Source organism: Pristis pectinata, chromosome 14 (genome assembly GCF_009764475.1).
Source record: "Pristis pectinata isolate sPriPec2 chromosome 14, sPriPec2.1.pri, whole genome shotgun sequence".
Classification (NCBI taxonomy): Eukaryota; Metazoa; Chordata; class Chondrichthyes; order Rhinopristiformes; family Pristidae; genus Pristis; species Pristis pectinata.
The window spans coordinates 32,629,674-32,645,074 of record NC_067418.1 but is presented as its reverse complement, the minus strand read 5'-3'; the positions used below and the strand labels follow the sequence as shown (position 1 = coordinate 32,645,074).

The 15,401-nt window shown below is 40.3% G+C and overlaps 1 protein-coding gene across 1 annotated transcript in view; it reads right to left on the bottom strand.

Annotated features, from left to right (window-relative positions):
• Positions 1-15,401, bottom strand: part of LOC127577980 (otogelin-like) — a 190,890-nt gene that overhangs the window by 63,566 nt on the left and 111,923 nt on the right. The window contains exon 31 of the mRNA XM_052029688.1: positions 2,583-2,700. Within this exon, the coding sequence (XP_051885648.1) occupies positions 2,583-2,700 (118 nt within the window). The remainder of the gene's footprint in view (positions 1-2,582; positions 2,701-15,401) is intronic.

Sequence of the window (15,401 nt, the reverse complement as noted above, 5' to 3'; positions counted from 1 at the left end):
GCCAGTGTTTGGCCCTTAACCTTCTAAATCTTTCCAATCCATGTACCTGTCCAACTCTCTTTCAAAAGTTGTTATTGTACCTTCCTTAACCACATCCTCTGGCAGCTCATTCCAGATACACACCACCCTTTGTGGAAAAATGTTGCCCCTCAAGTTCTATTAAATCTTTCCCCAAAGTTAGTCACCTTAAACCTCTGCCCTCTAGTTCTTGATTCCCCAACCTTGGGAAAAATCAGAGAATCACACAAATCAATGCACCTCATGACTTTATACACCCCTATAAGTTCACCTCTCAGTCTCCTACACTCCAAGGAATGAAGTCCTACCCTGTCCAATCTCTCCCTATAACTCAGTCCCTCTAGTCCCAGCAACATCCTTTTAAATATTTTCTTCATTCTTTCCAGTTTAATAATATCTTTCCGAAAGCAGGGCGACCAAAACTGAACAAATACTCCAAGTGCGGCCTCACCAGCATCCAGTACAACCGCACTGTGACTGACCAACTTTTAAACTCAATGCCTTGCCTTATGAAGGCCAGTGTGCCAAAAACCTTCTTCACCACCCTGTCTACCTATGACTCCACTTTCAGGGAACCATGTACTTGTACTCCAAGGTCTCTCTGTTCTATAACACTCCCCAGGCCCCTGCTGTTCACTGTGATAATCCTACCTGAATTTGACTTTTCAAAATGCAACACCTCGCACGTATCCAAATTAAACTCCATTTGCCATTACTTGGCCCACCTACTCAGCAGATCAAGATCCCCCCTGTAATTTTTGATAACCTTCTTCATTGTCCAGTATACCACTTATTTTAGTGTCATCTGCAAACTTACTAACCATACCTTGTACATTCTTATCTAAATCATTGACACAGATGACAAACAACGATGGGCCCAGCACCGACCCCGAGGCACACCACTAGTAACAGCCCTCCAGTCCAAGAAATTACATTCCACCATCACCCTCTGCTTTCCACCATCAAGCCAATTGTGTATCTTGAGTCACTTTGTTTTACAGCCGAGTTGTGGTAACCTTCCAGACTAATATGTAATTTGCATTACTGTTTTTGTCTGTGGGCAGATCTGTTCAAAGTCCATATGCATACTGCTTCAAACAGCAAAATTTACTTGATAACAAAATCTGTGATTTTGGTGGATAGATACAAGGCAGCGATGACTCCTTTGACATCAAAATGTTAAAACCAACCCACTTATTTGTCTGACTGATCTTTTGTAAACAATATATTGAGGTAAAAAAACAATGAAGATACCAGTAGTACACCTATCTGAATTATGTTCCTTAGCACAAGTTATATTATTTGTACTGACACAATGACAACCAAATAGATCTCTTTTGGAGAGTGTACTGAGGCATGAAAAGGGCTAAAGCAACGAATGGAAAATGTGTGCTGGGATTGCAATGCATAGTTAACATGTTTCCTTTTGGCTTATTGCAGGTGCACACAAGATTCATACTTCTACCTAATTATCAGTGTGTGAACTGCACTATTTATTTTCTTAGTGCATGTCCAGAAGTTACTAAGCCATGAATGCTTTGGACCAGTTCAACCTAGCTAGCACCGAATGCCAAGCTGGCATTCTCATATTTTGTAGTCGGTGATGGAAGGCAATGCAAAGTCTTCAGAAACCTGCAGCAAGCAATGGCAGAGTCTGGGCAGGAGCAAGCACCCCGCATCCGACACTGCTCTGGATGCCTTAGTCAGTAAAGATATTGTCATACAACATCTTCCAACAGCTGTACCACCAGCCTCAGACATCCCTCCCCCCACCCCATCGCTCACCTAACAACAATCTTTGACAGAAAATGCTGGAAACAAATCAGAAAGTCAGTCAGCATCTGTGGAAAGAAAAACAGTTTACATGTCAAGTCCAGGAGCCTTCATCAGAATATTTCAGACTCAGGGTCCCGGACATTAACTATTTCTCTTTCTAGATGCTGATTGACCTACTGAGTATTTCTAGCATTTTCTGTTTTTATTTCATATTCCTATGACCTGCAGCTTTTATTATTTTCTTCAACAATCTTTGACACCAATCTAATATTCATATGCTTCATCAGATGTTCACACATCCAATATGATTATAAACCTCATATTTGCATTGCTCAGTTTTCTCATACTGCCAACAGTCAAAACCATCACCCAATCACACAACAAAAGTCTAGCACTGGTGTGTTCCTTTCTCTTGCAGGAGGATAATAACATGTAATTAGTACCAGCAGCAGCACACGGCCAGCAGGGCTAAGCCCACGTTTACTGGCTCATCAGCCTGAAAAAGAAAGTGTTAGCAATTATTGATGCAGCTCCCTCTGAGTCTGTGGACAGCAGCAGGACAGAGATCATTTAAGATGATGGTCTGCTTACCCTCCCTCCCACATCACATTTCATCACATACTATCAGTCTTCTATAAATTTAGCAACAAAATTCAAGGTAGAAAAAAAAATGTTGTTGAAAAAAATCAATTATTCACGCTTTATAATTGTCAATGAAATATTGTATCTTCATTTATCTAGAGTCTAGAAAGGCAGTAGAGATTTATGTTCTATTTCTCCACATATACCTTGGTAGAGCTTGACAAATGTTGCCTGTAGGATCTCTGCATGTTCTGATGCAAGGGCTGGCACAAGTCTCATACTGCCACTCACAGGTAGAATGAGCTGGAGACAAAATCTTTGCATCTGTACAAATACAACAAACATATATTTCATTTAGGAGTCCCTTTACGCAAGTATTACATGCAAAACACATGAAAAATCTGAAAAAACATCCATTATGCATTCTGTATTCATGCACAGAAGTATGCTCATATTTCCGGGTATGGTTCAAAACAACAAGAAGTAAGTAGTCGTTTGATGTGGACAGGAGTCTACCCTGCAGAGGAAAATCCAGAAGTCAGACTGTCTGGAGCCTCTCTGTTGTCATTCACATTCACAAAAATAGACATTTCAATTTTATATTTTTAACATTTTACTCTTTCACTTCACAGTCCTAAATTGCTTTGTTGCATTGTGCTTCCATATCGTTTGGTTCTACTTTTTGGTTAATATTTAGTTAGTTCTATGTCTGTATTTCAGCACATGCCCTTCAGTTGTTCATTGTTGCCTTTTCACTATTAAATTAGCCCTGAGCTGTCTCGACACTAATCTTCCCTTTCGACTGGCAATCTCAGAATCGTAGAGTCATACAGCACGGAAACAGGTCCTTCAGCCCAACTTCAGCCAACCAAGGTGTCTCCTGAGCTGGACCCATTTGTCTGAATTTGGCCCATATCCCTCTCAACCTTTCCTATCCATGAACCTGTCCAAATGCCTTTTAAATGTTGAGACACAAGATAAGATATTAAGATATTTATTTATTAGTCACATGTACATGGAAACACACAGTGAAATGCATCTTTTCTTTGTGTCACTGAGAATGTGCTGGGGGCAGCCCGCAAGTTTCACCACTCTTCCGGCACCAACATAACGTGCCCGCAACTCCGAACCTGTTCGTCTTTGGAATGTGGGAGGAAACCGGAGCACCCGGAGAAAACCCATGCAGACACACGGGGAGAACGTACAAACTCCTTACAGACGGCGGCGGGAATTGAACCCGGGTCACTATTAGAGACTACAGATGCTGGAATCTGGAGTAAAAAATAAACTGCTGGAGGAAGTCAGTGGGTTGAGCAGCATCTGTGGGGGGTGGGAGGAATTGTCTACGTTTCAAGTCGTGACCCTCCATCAGGACTTTTAAACGTTGTAATTTTATCTTCCTCTACCACTTCTCTGGCAGCTTGTTCCATATACCCACCACGTTCTGTGTGAAAAACCTGCCTCTCAGATGCCCTTTAAATCTTTCCCCTCTCGTCTTAAACCTACGGCCTTTAGTTTTAGATTCTCCTACCCTGGGAAAAAAAGACTGTGACCATCCACCTTATCTATGCTCCTCATGATTTTGTAAACCTCTATGAGATCACCCCCTCAGTCTTCTTCACTCCAGGTAAAACAGTTCCAGCTTATCCAGTCCAGGCAACATCCTTGTGAATCTCATCTGCACTGTCTCTAGCTTAGTCACATCCTTTCTATAGTATGGCAACCAGGAATGCATACAATCTTCCAGATGCAGTCTCACCAACGTCCCATACAGCTATAACATGAAGGTGTATTGGATGTTTTTGAAGATGCTTGACAGGTTGGATAAATAAAGTATTTCCATTTGTTTGGTGTTAAACCAAAAGGGTCAGAAATGTAGAAATCATTAACAATTAAAAAAGAATTTAAAGGAAAACATTACCAGAACTTGCCACAATGTGGAGTTGGTGAGGGAAATAACATTGATGCTTGAGGAGGAAGCCAAAGTACATAGGACAAAAAAAAGTGAGGGTTGTGCTGATTAGGCTATTTGAACTAGAATGGGAGGAGGGCCATGTGAAGCATGGTAGCGGTTAGCGTAATGCTGTCACAGCACCAGTGACCCTGGTTCAATTCCTGCCGCTGTCTGCAAGGAGTTTGTACGTTCTCCCCGTGTCTGCGTGGGTTTCCTCCAGGTGCTCTGGATTCCTCCCACCTTCTAAAGATGTACAGGTTAGGAGTTGTGGGCATGCTATGTTGGCACCGGAAGAGTGGCGACACTTGCGGGCTGTCCCCAGCACATTCTCAGTAACGCAAAAAGACGAATTTCACTGTGTGTTTTGATGTACACGTGACTAATAAATATCTTAAATATCTTATCTTACACTGACCCCTCTGATGAAAGTTCCCGGACCTGAAACATTAACTGTTTCTCTTTCCACGGGTACCGCCTGACCTACTGAGAGTTTCCAGTATTTTTGTTTTTTTATTACACTGACATAAACCAGCTCAAAGTGAATTATTTGTTACTGTGCTCAATATTTGTAAAATTAGTGTGAACATCTTACATTGGTGTGCCTACATACTCCACTATTTAAATATGCGATAATGTAACCCAAGGAGTGCAATGATAGAAGTTATTGGATTTTAACTGCTTGGCCGGTTCTGCATGGCCAAGACAATGATTCCCTAATCCTTTCCAGAACAGGATTTATTTCCAACTTCACAGATAGTAAATGCACAGGTAGAGGACCATTCAAAGTAAATTTTTGTTAACCCATTGTTACTTCTCTCAGAAAGGTAGGTGGATGAGATGATGAACCACCAAGTATAAAAATTCTAATCCGGCTCTTTGTATACTGACACCAACTAAATCTTTTTCTGCATCAGTAAAACATGGCTTCCAGAACAGGACAAAATACTCTAGTTAAAGTCTAACCAGCATGGTTTAAAATAACAACTCCATGAATTTTAACTGTATATTTTCTTTAAGAGTTTCTTATACATGTATCTGCCCTCAATCAACTCCAGGTATGCATTATTCTGGTTTTATTCAATGAACTCTGATCAGATTTAAATTTTGTTACTCAGTAACTCAGGATTAATGTTCAGCAAATGATTCCACAGCTGGAGTGTCGAGATATTTATCTGAAATCACACCGGTGAAAAAGAGTAGCACCTGTTGGAAAGCAGCTCTTATTACATATTCTTCATGAAAATAATTAAGCCCATTTTATGCACTTCATTTATTAATTCAGAAGAGGCATTAAAATATAAATGCCACAGAACATTATGGTATCAACCATTTGCAGATAAAAATTAAGACCATGAATTCTGGAATTATGAAATTTAAAACCCCAAATGTTGAAGTATGCTGATTAATAATTATTTGAACAATAAAAATGTTATAATTGTGGATGAAATTCATTAGAACTCTTGGTTTGCTGTTTAGATATTTTAAGAAAACAATGTGACATTCTGAGTATTTGTTTCTTACTACCCAACTCTATGTTAGCACACGTATGAAATGATTGTTCATTACTTTGCACAACAGTTTTTGTTACCTTTCAAATGTAATGGTGCAATCATGCAAGTCCAACTGAACAAAATACATGGATCTTAACTTTTCATTTGGGTGTCTTTCAGCTGGAAGGCAGGATGAACCAACTCTGAGAACCATTTTGTCATAATTTGGGAAGGTCTCCTCTCTCAATCTGCAACACCTTTGAAGGATGGAAGTCAGCTGAATGGTACAAGGGTTTGATTATTGGGAGAGCTGTTAAAATTGCAGCATCCATCAGCTTGGAACCTGTAACTTGTATTATCAATCAATTACTTTAATGCTTAAAAATCGAGAACTGCCTCACAGAACTTCCAAGAAGACTAGCTAAAATTTTTAGCTGGCAAAATTCCTGAACTCAAATACACCAAAGAAAAATCCCAGATTGATTCCTGAGATGTGGCGGTTGTCCCTTGAGGAGGCTTTGAGCCAGGTTGACTTATATTCATTGGAAAAATGAGAGGTGATCTCATTGAAACCTATTGGGTTCTGAAAGGGATTTACAGGATTGATGCTGGGTGGCTTCAGCTGTAGATTCTAGAACTAGGAGACATTATCCCAGGATAAGGAATCATGCAATTAGGACTGAAATAAAGGAAAATGTCTTTATTTATAAATCTTTGGAATTGTCTACACAAGATGCTCAAGCAATGATTATGTACCAGATCAAGATCGAATCAAAGGATACGGAGATCGAGTGGGAAAGTGAACCTTGTAGGTTTGGTGTGATCTATTGAATGGCAGAGCAGACTCAAATGGCCACATGTGCACTAGCTTTTATTTCTTATGTTCCTAATGCTGGACTGCAAAAAAGAATCAACACGTTTTCACGTAAGGAACCTGGATATTGACTCAAGCAGTTAGTACATTTGCTTAAGATCATGACTGAAGATTAAAACAAAAAGTTTTGGGGATTACAAATGCATTGGCCCTCACTCCCCATCTCAGCTCTATTGTTGTACTGTGTTACCAAATATTTCCATAGGGAGGAGGAAGGGAAAGTAAATATCAGGCTTACTCACATCAATCTAACATTCAATGACAAATCACAATGACATTACTGGATGTTCTTTTATATCGGTTTATTGTGTTTTGAAACCAAGTTTGTTCATTTGAGAAAATGCAGGCTTTTAAACTGATATGTAAACAGAGGTAAGATGAGAAAAACTCATTCTTAAGAGTTTGTTATTCTAAGTGTTCAAATCTTTTCCAGTAAACAAAACCACAGGAGGAACATACCAGTTCAATCGCTTAAGTGACACCTAATTAAAAAACCCATCCTAGTGAATGACCAGATCGTACTTACCTTTAGCCAGTATGGTTTACTTCTTTTACTTGATCTTAAATGTTTTCAATTAATTTCCTATAATTTAAGGTTTTATTAATTTTTAATTTTTTTTTTACAATTATTAAAAATTGTAGAGAAGTCTATTTGAACCGTTTATAAATGCCTTTGGATATCTAAAGACTATCAGATCATTTCGGATGGGGAGCCTCAAGAAATGCCACCTGAGGTTAGTCACCTCAAATGACTCTCGGGTGTGCAGTGTCAGCTTGGCTGGTCCTCAGTTTTCAAACACAAGTCAGTGCCATCCAGGTCTGGCACTGAGGACAAGTTGAGGCACCGTGCCAGGTGCAGGATGATCCAGCCCATTGTGCTCACTGCATGTATGAAAGTTTATAAAGATGACCAAACATGTGCATTCAAATTATTAGAACACAAATGCTGCCATCTGCTGTCTGCAGAGCTACACCCTGTTCCACTGACAAAATATACGATTAGTTGCAAAAAATATTGGCTGCATGTTGGTATGAGATAGTATAATAACATTAAATATATACTTGCTATCAAATGGTAAAATGAAACTAAATAAACATATCACTACTTTATTTGATAAATCTTTGCCAAGAACATGCACAATCCTTAGTTTTCACATCATGAACCTGGTCTTTATGCTCAATTGTGCTGTTTTGTTTTATCCCCCCTCCCCCCGTGTAGTTTGCCTAAAATTGGCAGACCTAATGCAAGAGATCCTGGGGTTTAAAACATAATTTATTTTTGGTGTAGCCTTTAGCACCAAAAGCTGGCAAATTCATGCTCGCCATGCAGGATATTGGTCATATACTGAGCAACATTATTAGGATTGGTTCACTGCTGAAGTCATTCAAATTAGCAGGCAGCACAGAGTTCGATCCTTCTTGCATTATCCTAATTGGGCAAGGATTAATCTAACACTGAAATCATAATCTACAGAGTAATGGAAAGTGTTATCAAGCACACTTCCACACCAATAATGTACCCACTATTGGTCTGCTTGGGTTTTGCCAGGATCAATCAATTCATCCTTCATGACAACTGTAGTCCAAATGTGACAAAACAGCTCCAGAAGTGAGGTGCGTATGATCATTATTAACATTATGACAATGTTTTGAGAAGTCTTAGCAAAATTGAAGTGGATGGGAAAACTCCACACTAGCTGAAGCCATACCTTGCCTAACAGAGTATGGTAATGGTTGTTTGAGGTCAATTATTTCAGCTCCTGGACAGTGCTGAAGGAGAGGAAGTCTGTGTCCTAAACTCAACCATCATCACTATGGCATCAATAATTTTTTTCTCCATTGTAAGATCATAAGTGGGATTGTTTGTTCACAATTCAGAATATTCAATTCCATTTGCAACTCATCAAATAATATAGTAGTCTGTGCATGCATACAGCTAGACCTGGAGAACATTCGGGCATAGACCAATGAGTAGCATTAATATTCATTCCACAAGTGTGAGGCAATGATGATCTCACAACAAGAAAAATCCCTTCAACATTCAACTGCGTTACAATCACCAGGTCCCCCCCATCACCACCACCTTTGCATTGATCAAAAATTTAACTGGACTAGCCACATAAATACCCACAGCTTTATAAGCAGTTCAGAGGTCAAATATCTCATGGAAAATGACTCATCACCCAATTCTCCAAAGGCCTTTCCATCATCTCCAAGGCATAAATCAGGAGTGTATCTGCACGAGTGCAGTTCCAACAACATACTCCAAGCTTGAATTAATTTAGGACAAAGGCAACCCACTTGATTGGTACCCAATACCCACCCTTCATCTGCCTCCATCCCTGGCACAATGTGGCTACAGTATGTAGCATCAACAAAATGGGTTGTAGTTATTTGCCAATACATCATTGTACCACCTCCCAATATCGCACACTAGACCACCTAAAAGGATAAGTGTTGCAGGTTTATAGGAACATCATACTTCCTCGATTACAAATACCTTGACCCTCAAAGGAGGAGGCATTGGAGATCTTGAAATGCATAAATGTGGAATAAATTAATGGGGCCTGACCAGGTGTATTCTAGGGTGTTATGGGGAGCAAGAGAATGGATTGCTGGCCCTACCAGAGATTCTTGTACCTTTGTGAGGTACTAGAAGACTGGAGGATAACTGATGTGCCTTTATTTGAGAAGGGAAGCAGGGATAAGCCAGCGAACTACAGACCAGTGAGCCTTACACCAGTAGTGAGATAGTTATCGAAAGGGAGGGACAGGATGTATTTGCTTTTGGAAAAGCAAAGACTGATTAGGGATAGTCAGCATGGCTTTATGCATGGGAAAATCACATCTCACAAATTTGATTGAGATTTTTTTGAAGAGGTGACCAAGGGTATTAATGAGGGCAGGGCAACAGACACTGTCTACATGGACTTTAGCAAGACGTTTGACAAGCCCTGCATGGTCGGCTGGTCCAGAAGACACGAGTTAGTGAACACATGGGATCCAGGGTGAGTTAGCAAATTGGTTACAACATTGGTCTGGTGGAAGAAGGCAGAGGATGGTGCTTTTTGGGTTGAAGGCCTATGACCAGTGGTGTGCCACAGGCATTAGTGTTGAATCCTTTGTTGTTTGTCATATATATTAATGATTTGGATGAGAATGTAGGTGGCAGAATTACTAATTTTGCAGAAAACACCAAAATTGGTGGTATAATGGACAGTGAAGGCGGTTGTGTAAGGTTACAGCAGGATATAGATCAATTGGGTAAGTAGGCTGAGGAATGGTAGATGGAAAGTTAACTCTGACTAGTGCAAAGTGATGCATTTTGGGAAGCTAAACCAGGGCAGGACATACAAGGTGAATGACAAGGCCCTGAGGAGTGTTGTAGAACAAAGACGCCTAGGGATACAGGTACATGGTTCCCTGAAGTACAAAGTAGACAAAGTGGTGAGAAAGCGTATGGCACACTTGCTTTCATTGGATGAGACACTGAGAACAAGAGATGGGACGTCAGCTATACAAGGCATTGGTGAGACCAGACTTGGAACACTGTCTCTAGTTCTGGTCACTGTACTGTCAGGAAGGATGTGATTAAGCTAGGAGAATGCAGAAAAAGATTCACAAGGACGTTGCTGGAACTAGAGGACTTGAGTTCTAAGGAGAAACTTGATAAGCTGGGACTGTTTTCCCAGGAGCAAAGGAGGCTGAGGAGGTGGCCTTATAGAGGTTTGTAAAATCATGAGGGGGCATCGATAAGTTGGATTATTCCTGTCTTTTATCTCAGGGTATGGGAGTCTAAAACTAGAGGACATAAGGTGAGAGGGGAAAGGGTACCCAAGAGGCAAGTTTTTCCACACAGAGGGTGGTGGGTATATGGAACGAGCTGCCAGAAGAAGTGATAGAGATGGGTACATTTTAAAGGACATTTGGACAGGTACATGGGGCAGGAAAAGGTTTAGAGGGATGTGGGACAAATGCATACAAATGGGACTAGTTCAGGAAGACACCTTGGTTAGCATGGATGAGTTGGGCCAAAGGGTCTGCTTCCATGCTGCATGACTGTATGACTCTACATAGTTCCCAGAATGTGGTGACACAGGTAGACAGAGTGGAGAAGAAGGCACATAGCATGCTTGCCTTCATCAGGTGGGGCATGGAATGAGAGATTTGGGGTGTCATGTTACAGTTATACAAAAAGTTGGTTAGGCTGCACTTGGTGTATCCTGTCCAATTCTGATCATCACATTGTAGGAAGGACATGTTTAAACTAAAGAAGATGTAAAAAAAAATTCCTGAGGATGTTGCCTGGATTGGAGGACTTGTATCTTCAGGAGAGACTGGATGGGCTGGATCTGTTTTTCCCGGAGCAAAGGAGATTGAAAGGTGACATGAAAGAGGTATAATGAAATTATGAGAGCGTAGATGGGGTGGATAACCATCGTCTGTTTCCCACAGTAGGGGTGTCTAAAACTAGAGGGCATAAGTTTAAGGTGAGAGGGAGGAGGGTTAAAGGGGATTGGAAGGGTCAAATTTTTCACGCAAAGTAATTGGTATCTGGAATGTGCTGCCAGAGGAAGTACTGGAGGCAGGAACTGTAACAACATTTAAGAAGCATCTGGACAGGCATTTGAATGAGTAGGGCATAGACAGATATGGAGTTAATGCAGGCAAGTGGGATTAAAGGAAGTCCCCGTGTTACGAACACCCGACTTACGAACGCCTGTACTTACGAACGGCGGGAAGAAGGTGCGGAATTGGGCGCAGAACGGTTTGCCTGTCAGTGTTCACTTTTTCCAGGTGATGGAGGTGGCGAACGGCTGGATCGTGGATTTCATGTGTTACAGTCAGTACTGCTATTTCGGGGCAGGGATGTTCGAGGAGTTCCGAATGATGAGGGACACCATGAATGGTCACCAGCCCCCTCTCCCGCTGCCCCCACCCACCATATCTATCTTTCTATCTATCTCTCTATCTCCCTCTCTATCTATCTATCTATCCAGCACTCACTCTCCCCCGACAGGTCGTCCCCGGGTAATGACCGAGGTCCGTTTCTACAGATGTCCTTAAGTTGATTTTGTCCGTCAGTCGGAAGATACACAAAATTCACTCGATGTGGTAATTGTACCTCCACAGTACTGTACTGTAATGAATGACACCAAACACACATAAGACTGATGACAGTCTTCACATGTCCTGGTGATAACAAGTTATGCTGTATTTTAGATTGCTTCACATTATGTGTGGAATTATAATGAAACTGGAATCAAAATTCCATTCAGATCTTAATATATAGCTATAAATAACTGAAGCTTGTAGTGATTCAGGACTAACTGACGCAGGATGTGAACTGTACGTAACTGTTCCAACTTACATACAAATTCACCTTACAAACAGACTCAAAAACGGAACTTGTTCGTAATCCGGGGACTTCCTGTAGTAGAGACAGGCATGAAGATTGGCACTGATGGCACCAACAACTGGGGGAAATTAAGGAGGGGGAATATTAATGGCCTTTTTCAACAGATATCCCACAAATAAAATAATCTGTTGGTATGCTTTATGGCAGACCGTGGTTCAAAGAAATACCTTAAGAGATCCCAGAATGAAACGTAGGTTAATAAAGGTAACATTCTTATGTAGTGGTGCTTGATGCACTTGAGTTAGTGAACAATTGATATATATACTTATTATTAGTTTTGTTATAAAATAATTATATTTCAAAAGGTAAACATATAATCAAACAAGGTACAATTTCCTGTTACTGTAAGAATGGAAGATAAAAATTTATTCAATCCAGTATTGGAAAATGTTAAATATGGGAATTCCCATAATCAGAGGTTTAACCGAGCGGCTATGGCATTTACTGTCATTCCTCATCCAGCTTATACAAGAAGCACATTAATTGGAGCTAATAAAAAAAAACTAGGCTAAATAATAGATCACCCTTTCTGCACTTGAGGTGACATGTCTTGCATTAATCTTTAAGTTTCTGATTTTTAAAGGTCCAAAGTTTATGAATATAAACCTGCAATGCAGGACAAGCCGGCAAGAATTAGTGTTAGTATACTGCCTGACATCTGGAGTAGAGCAGCAAGTTAATTTTATAACCAGGCATACCTTCAGATAAATGGCATCCATTACATTTCTTTCACAGGTGTTCTTGTGTCAAAGGTCTTGTATTCAATGGTACTACGAAAACATTCATTTGAATTTTAAAGCACTATTTAAATAGGATAAAATATGTGTTGTGTAGAGAATAAGGAGAATCATTAAATTAATTCTTGAATAATTGAGGATATTTTGATGGTATTTTTATGATATTGTTATTAGCTAGCTTTTAATATTTTATTCAGGATGCAGACACACAGCTGTGGATGCATGGCAAATGAGTGGATGCACATTGTATAAGAAGGTATATAAACAAATGTAAAGGACTTACAGCTGAGCTAAAGTGTAGAAGTCTACAGTTTTCAGCAGTTTGGGCTGATTTTCATCAACTGACTGTAATAAACTTGAAATGTAAACAGAATTTCTATAATCTTAAATGCTAGTTTAAAATGCTGGAATTTTGTCCTATCGGCAGGAAATAGTGAGCAGGATAAGTTCCTATTGTTTGCAACAACTTTCAAGCATAGAAGGCATTTCTTCAATTTGAGGTTATTAGGTGTAAGAGCATGAGTAGACAATAATTAAATATGTTTCCTATTACAAAAGTGTTTTTAAATAGGACCTTATTGCAATTGAAATAGCAGTTTCACATAGCTTCAATGATTTAAAATCAGGTTACTCACACACAAAATGACTTATTTTTGTAAAAAAAACCTCACTTTCAGCTGTAATAATAAAACTCAAGTTTTCAGCTTCATATCATGAATATCTTTTAATATAATGGTAGAAAATAAATGATTTTGTACCCTTCACTGCCCAGCAGTGCTGATTCAAGGTTTTTACATTTGCAAATCAGATATGGGCTGGAACTTTCACTACAGAAAAGTAGGCCAATTTCAAGCATAAGATACTCACTGTGTGCCAAGTTGAACTTTACACATGGGTGAAACTGCTCATGCAAACTATCAAGTAAACGCAGGTGCAGATTCACCCTATAATTGCAAATTATAGAAACTTGTTGTGCTCATTATTTCCTGCTGGTGTGATTAGTTTTGCAGGTGGGACAAAATTCCAGCATTTTAAACTAGCATTAAGCATTGCAGAAACTCAATTTACATTTGAAGTTTATTCTCGTTTAATGCAGGGATGGCACTGTGTAAACATTACACAGGCACACACGAGAAAGAAATGACATAATGTGCAATGATGTCAAGTGTTGTGAAATTCAGATACGAAACTCATCTAAATTTCTGATAATTTAGTTACTATTAACGTGCGAAAAGATTCTAATTTTTGAAACTGACAACAATTTTGACAACAATGAATATAGGTGGTGGTCACACCCTTAAGATACGAGTAGAATTCATTGTGCATGTCAGGATTCGTGTAGAAAAAGTGGGGGAAGCTGCTGAGTTTACCAAAATGGATATTTGCATTTTCCCCACATTCAGCAAATCCCAATTTCCTTTTTAACGCCAACATGATTGTTCACTCCCAGTCCTAACATAAAATTAGCACTTTTACTGATTTTACGAATGCACAAAATCCCAAGGATTAAATCTTAGTTCATTTTTGCCTTTCCTTAGGGCAGCCTTCCCCAGGCACTCTTGTGTGTCAGGTGCTGCCCTGGTTGGTGGGAAGAGATAAGGTGTTGTTGAATATTCAGGTGTTGAATGGACACCTTCCACCCCACCAGCCTTTGCTTTCAACATATCCTTCGCAATTTCCACCAGCTCCAACATGATCCCACCATCAGTCACATCTTCCCCTCTCCTTCCCTTTCTGCATTTCACAGGGATCATTCACTTCATGACTTCCTGGTCCCCTCTTCTGTCGACACCCACCATTCCTCATCCAATGGCACCTTCCCATGCAACTGGAAGAGATGCAATACCTGCCTATTCACCTCTTCCCTTCCCACCGTCCAGGGACCCAAACAATCATTTCCAGTGAAGTGGTACTTCTTTCAATCTAGTGTGTTACATCTGGTGTTCACAATGTGGCCTCCACTACATTTGGAGAAACCAAACAGACTGGGTGCAGCTCAGTCCCCAGGAGTGACTCTGAGCCTCCAGCTGCCTGCCATTTTAATTCACCATCCCACTCCCAGTCTAACCTCTCTGTCTGTGGCCTCCTGCACTGTTGCAATGAGGCCCAACACAAGCTTAAGAAACAACACCTCATTTTTCATCTGGGATCATTGCAGCCTGCAAGACTCAAAATTATCAGGACTGGCCATTTGGGCTTGCCTCCCCCCATCCCCCTCTTATTTTGTTTTTTTTAAAACTTTCACTTGTTTATTCTGGCCTGCTCAGCACATCCCAGTAGGCCAGAATATACAAATCACCTAGAGTTCACAACATTAGCCACACATTACCCAGACAAAGGAGCCTAACTGTCCATTCAATGGCTACATCATTTCAACCTACGACAGACATTCTCCTTGTTCTATCTACTGCCCTCCTTACCCTCTCTGCTAATTAGACCAACTTGCTTTCTGTCTTTCTCAGTTCTGATGAAGGGTCTTCAGCTGGTTTCTTATTCCACAGATACAACTCGACTGGCTGAGTTCTTCAAGCATTTCTGCTCTTGTCCTTTG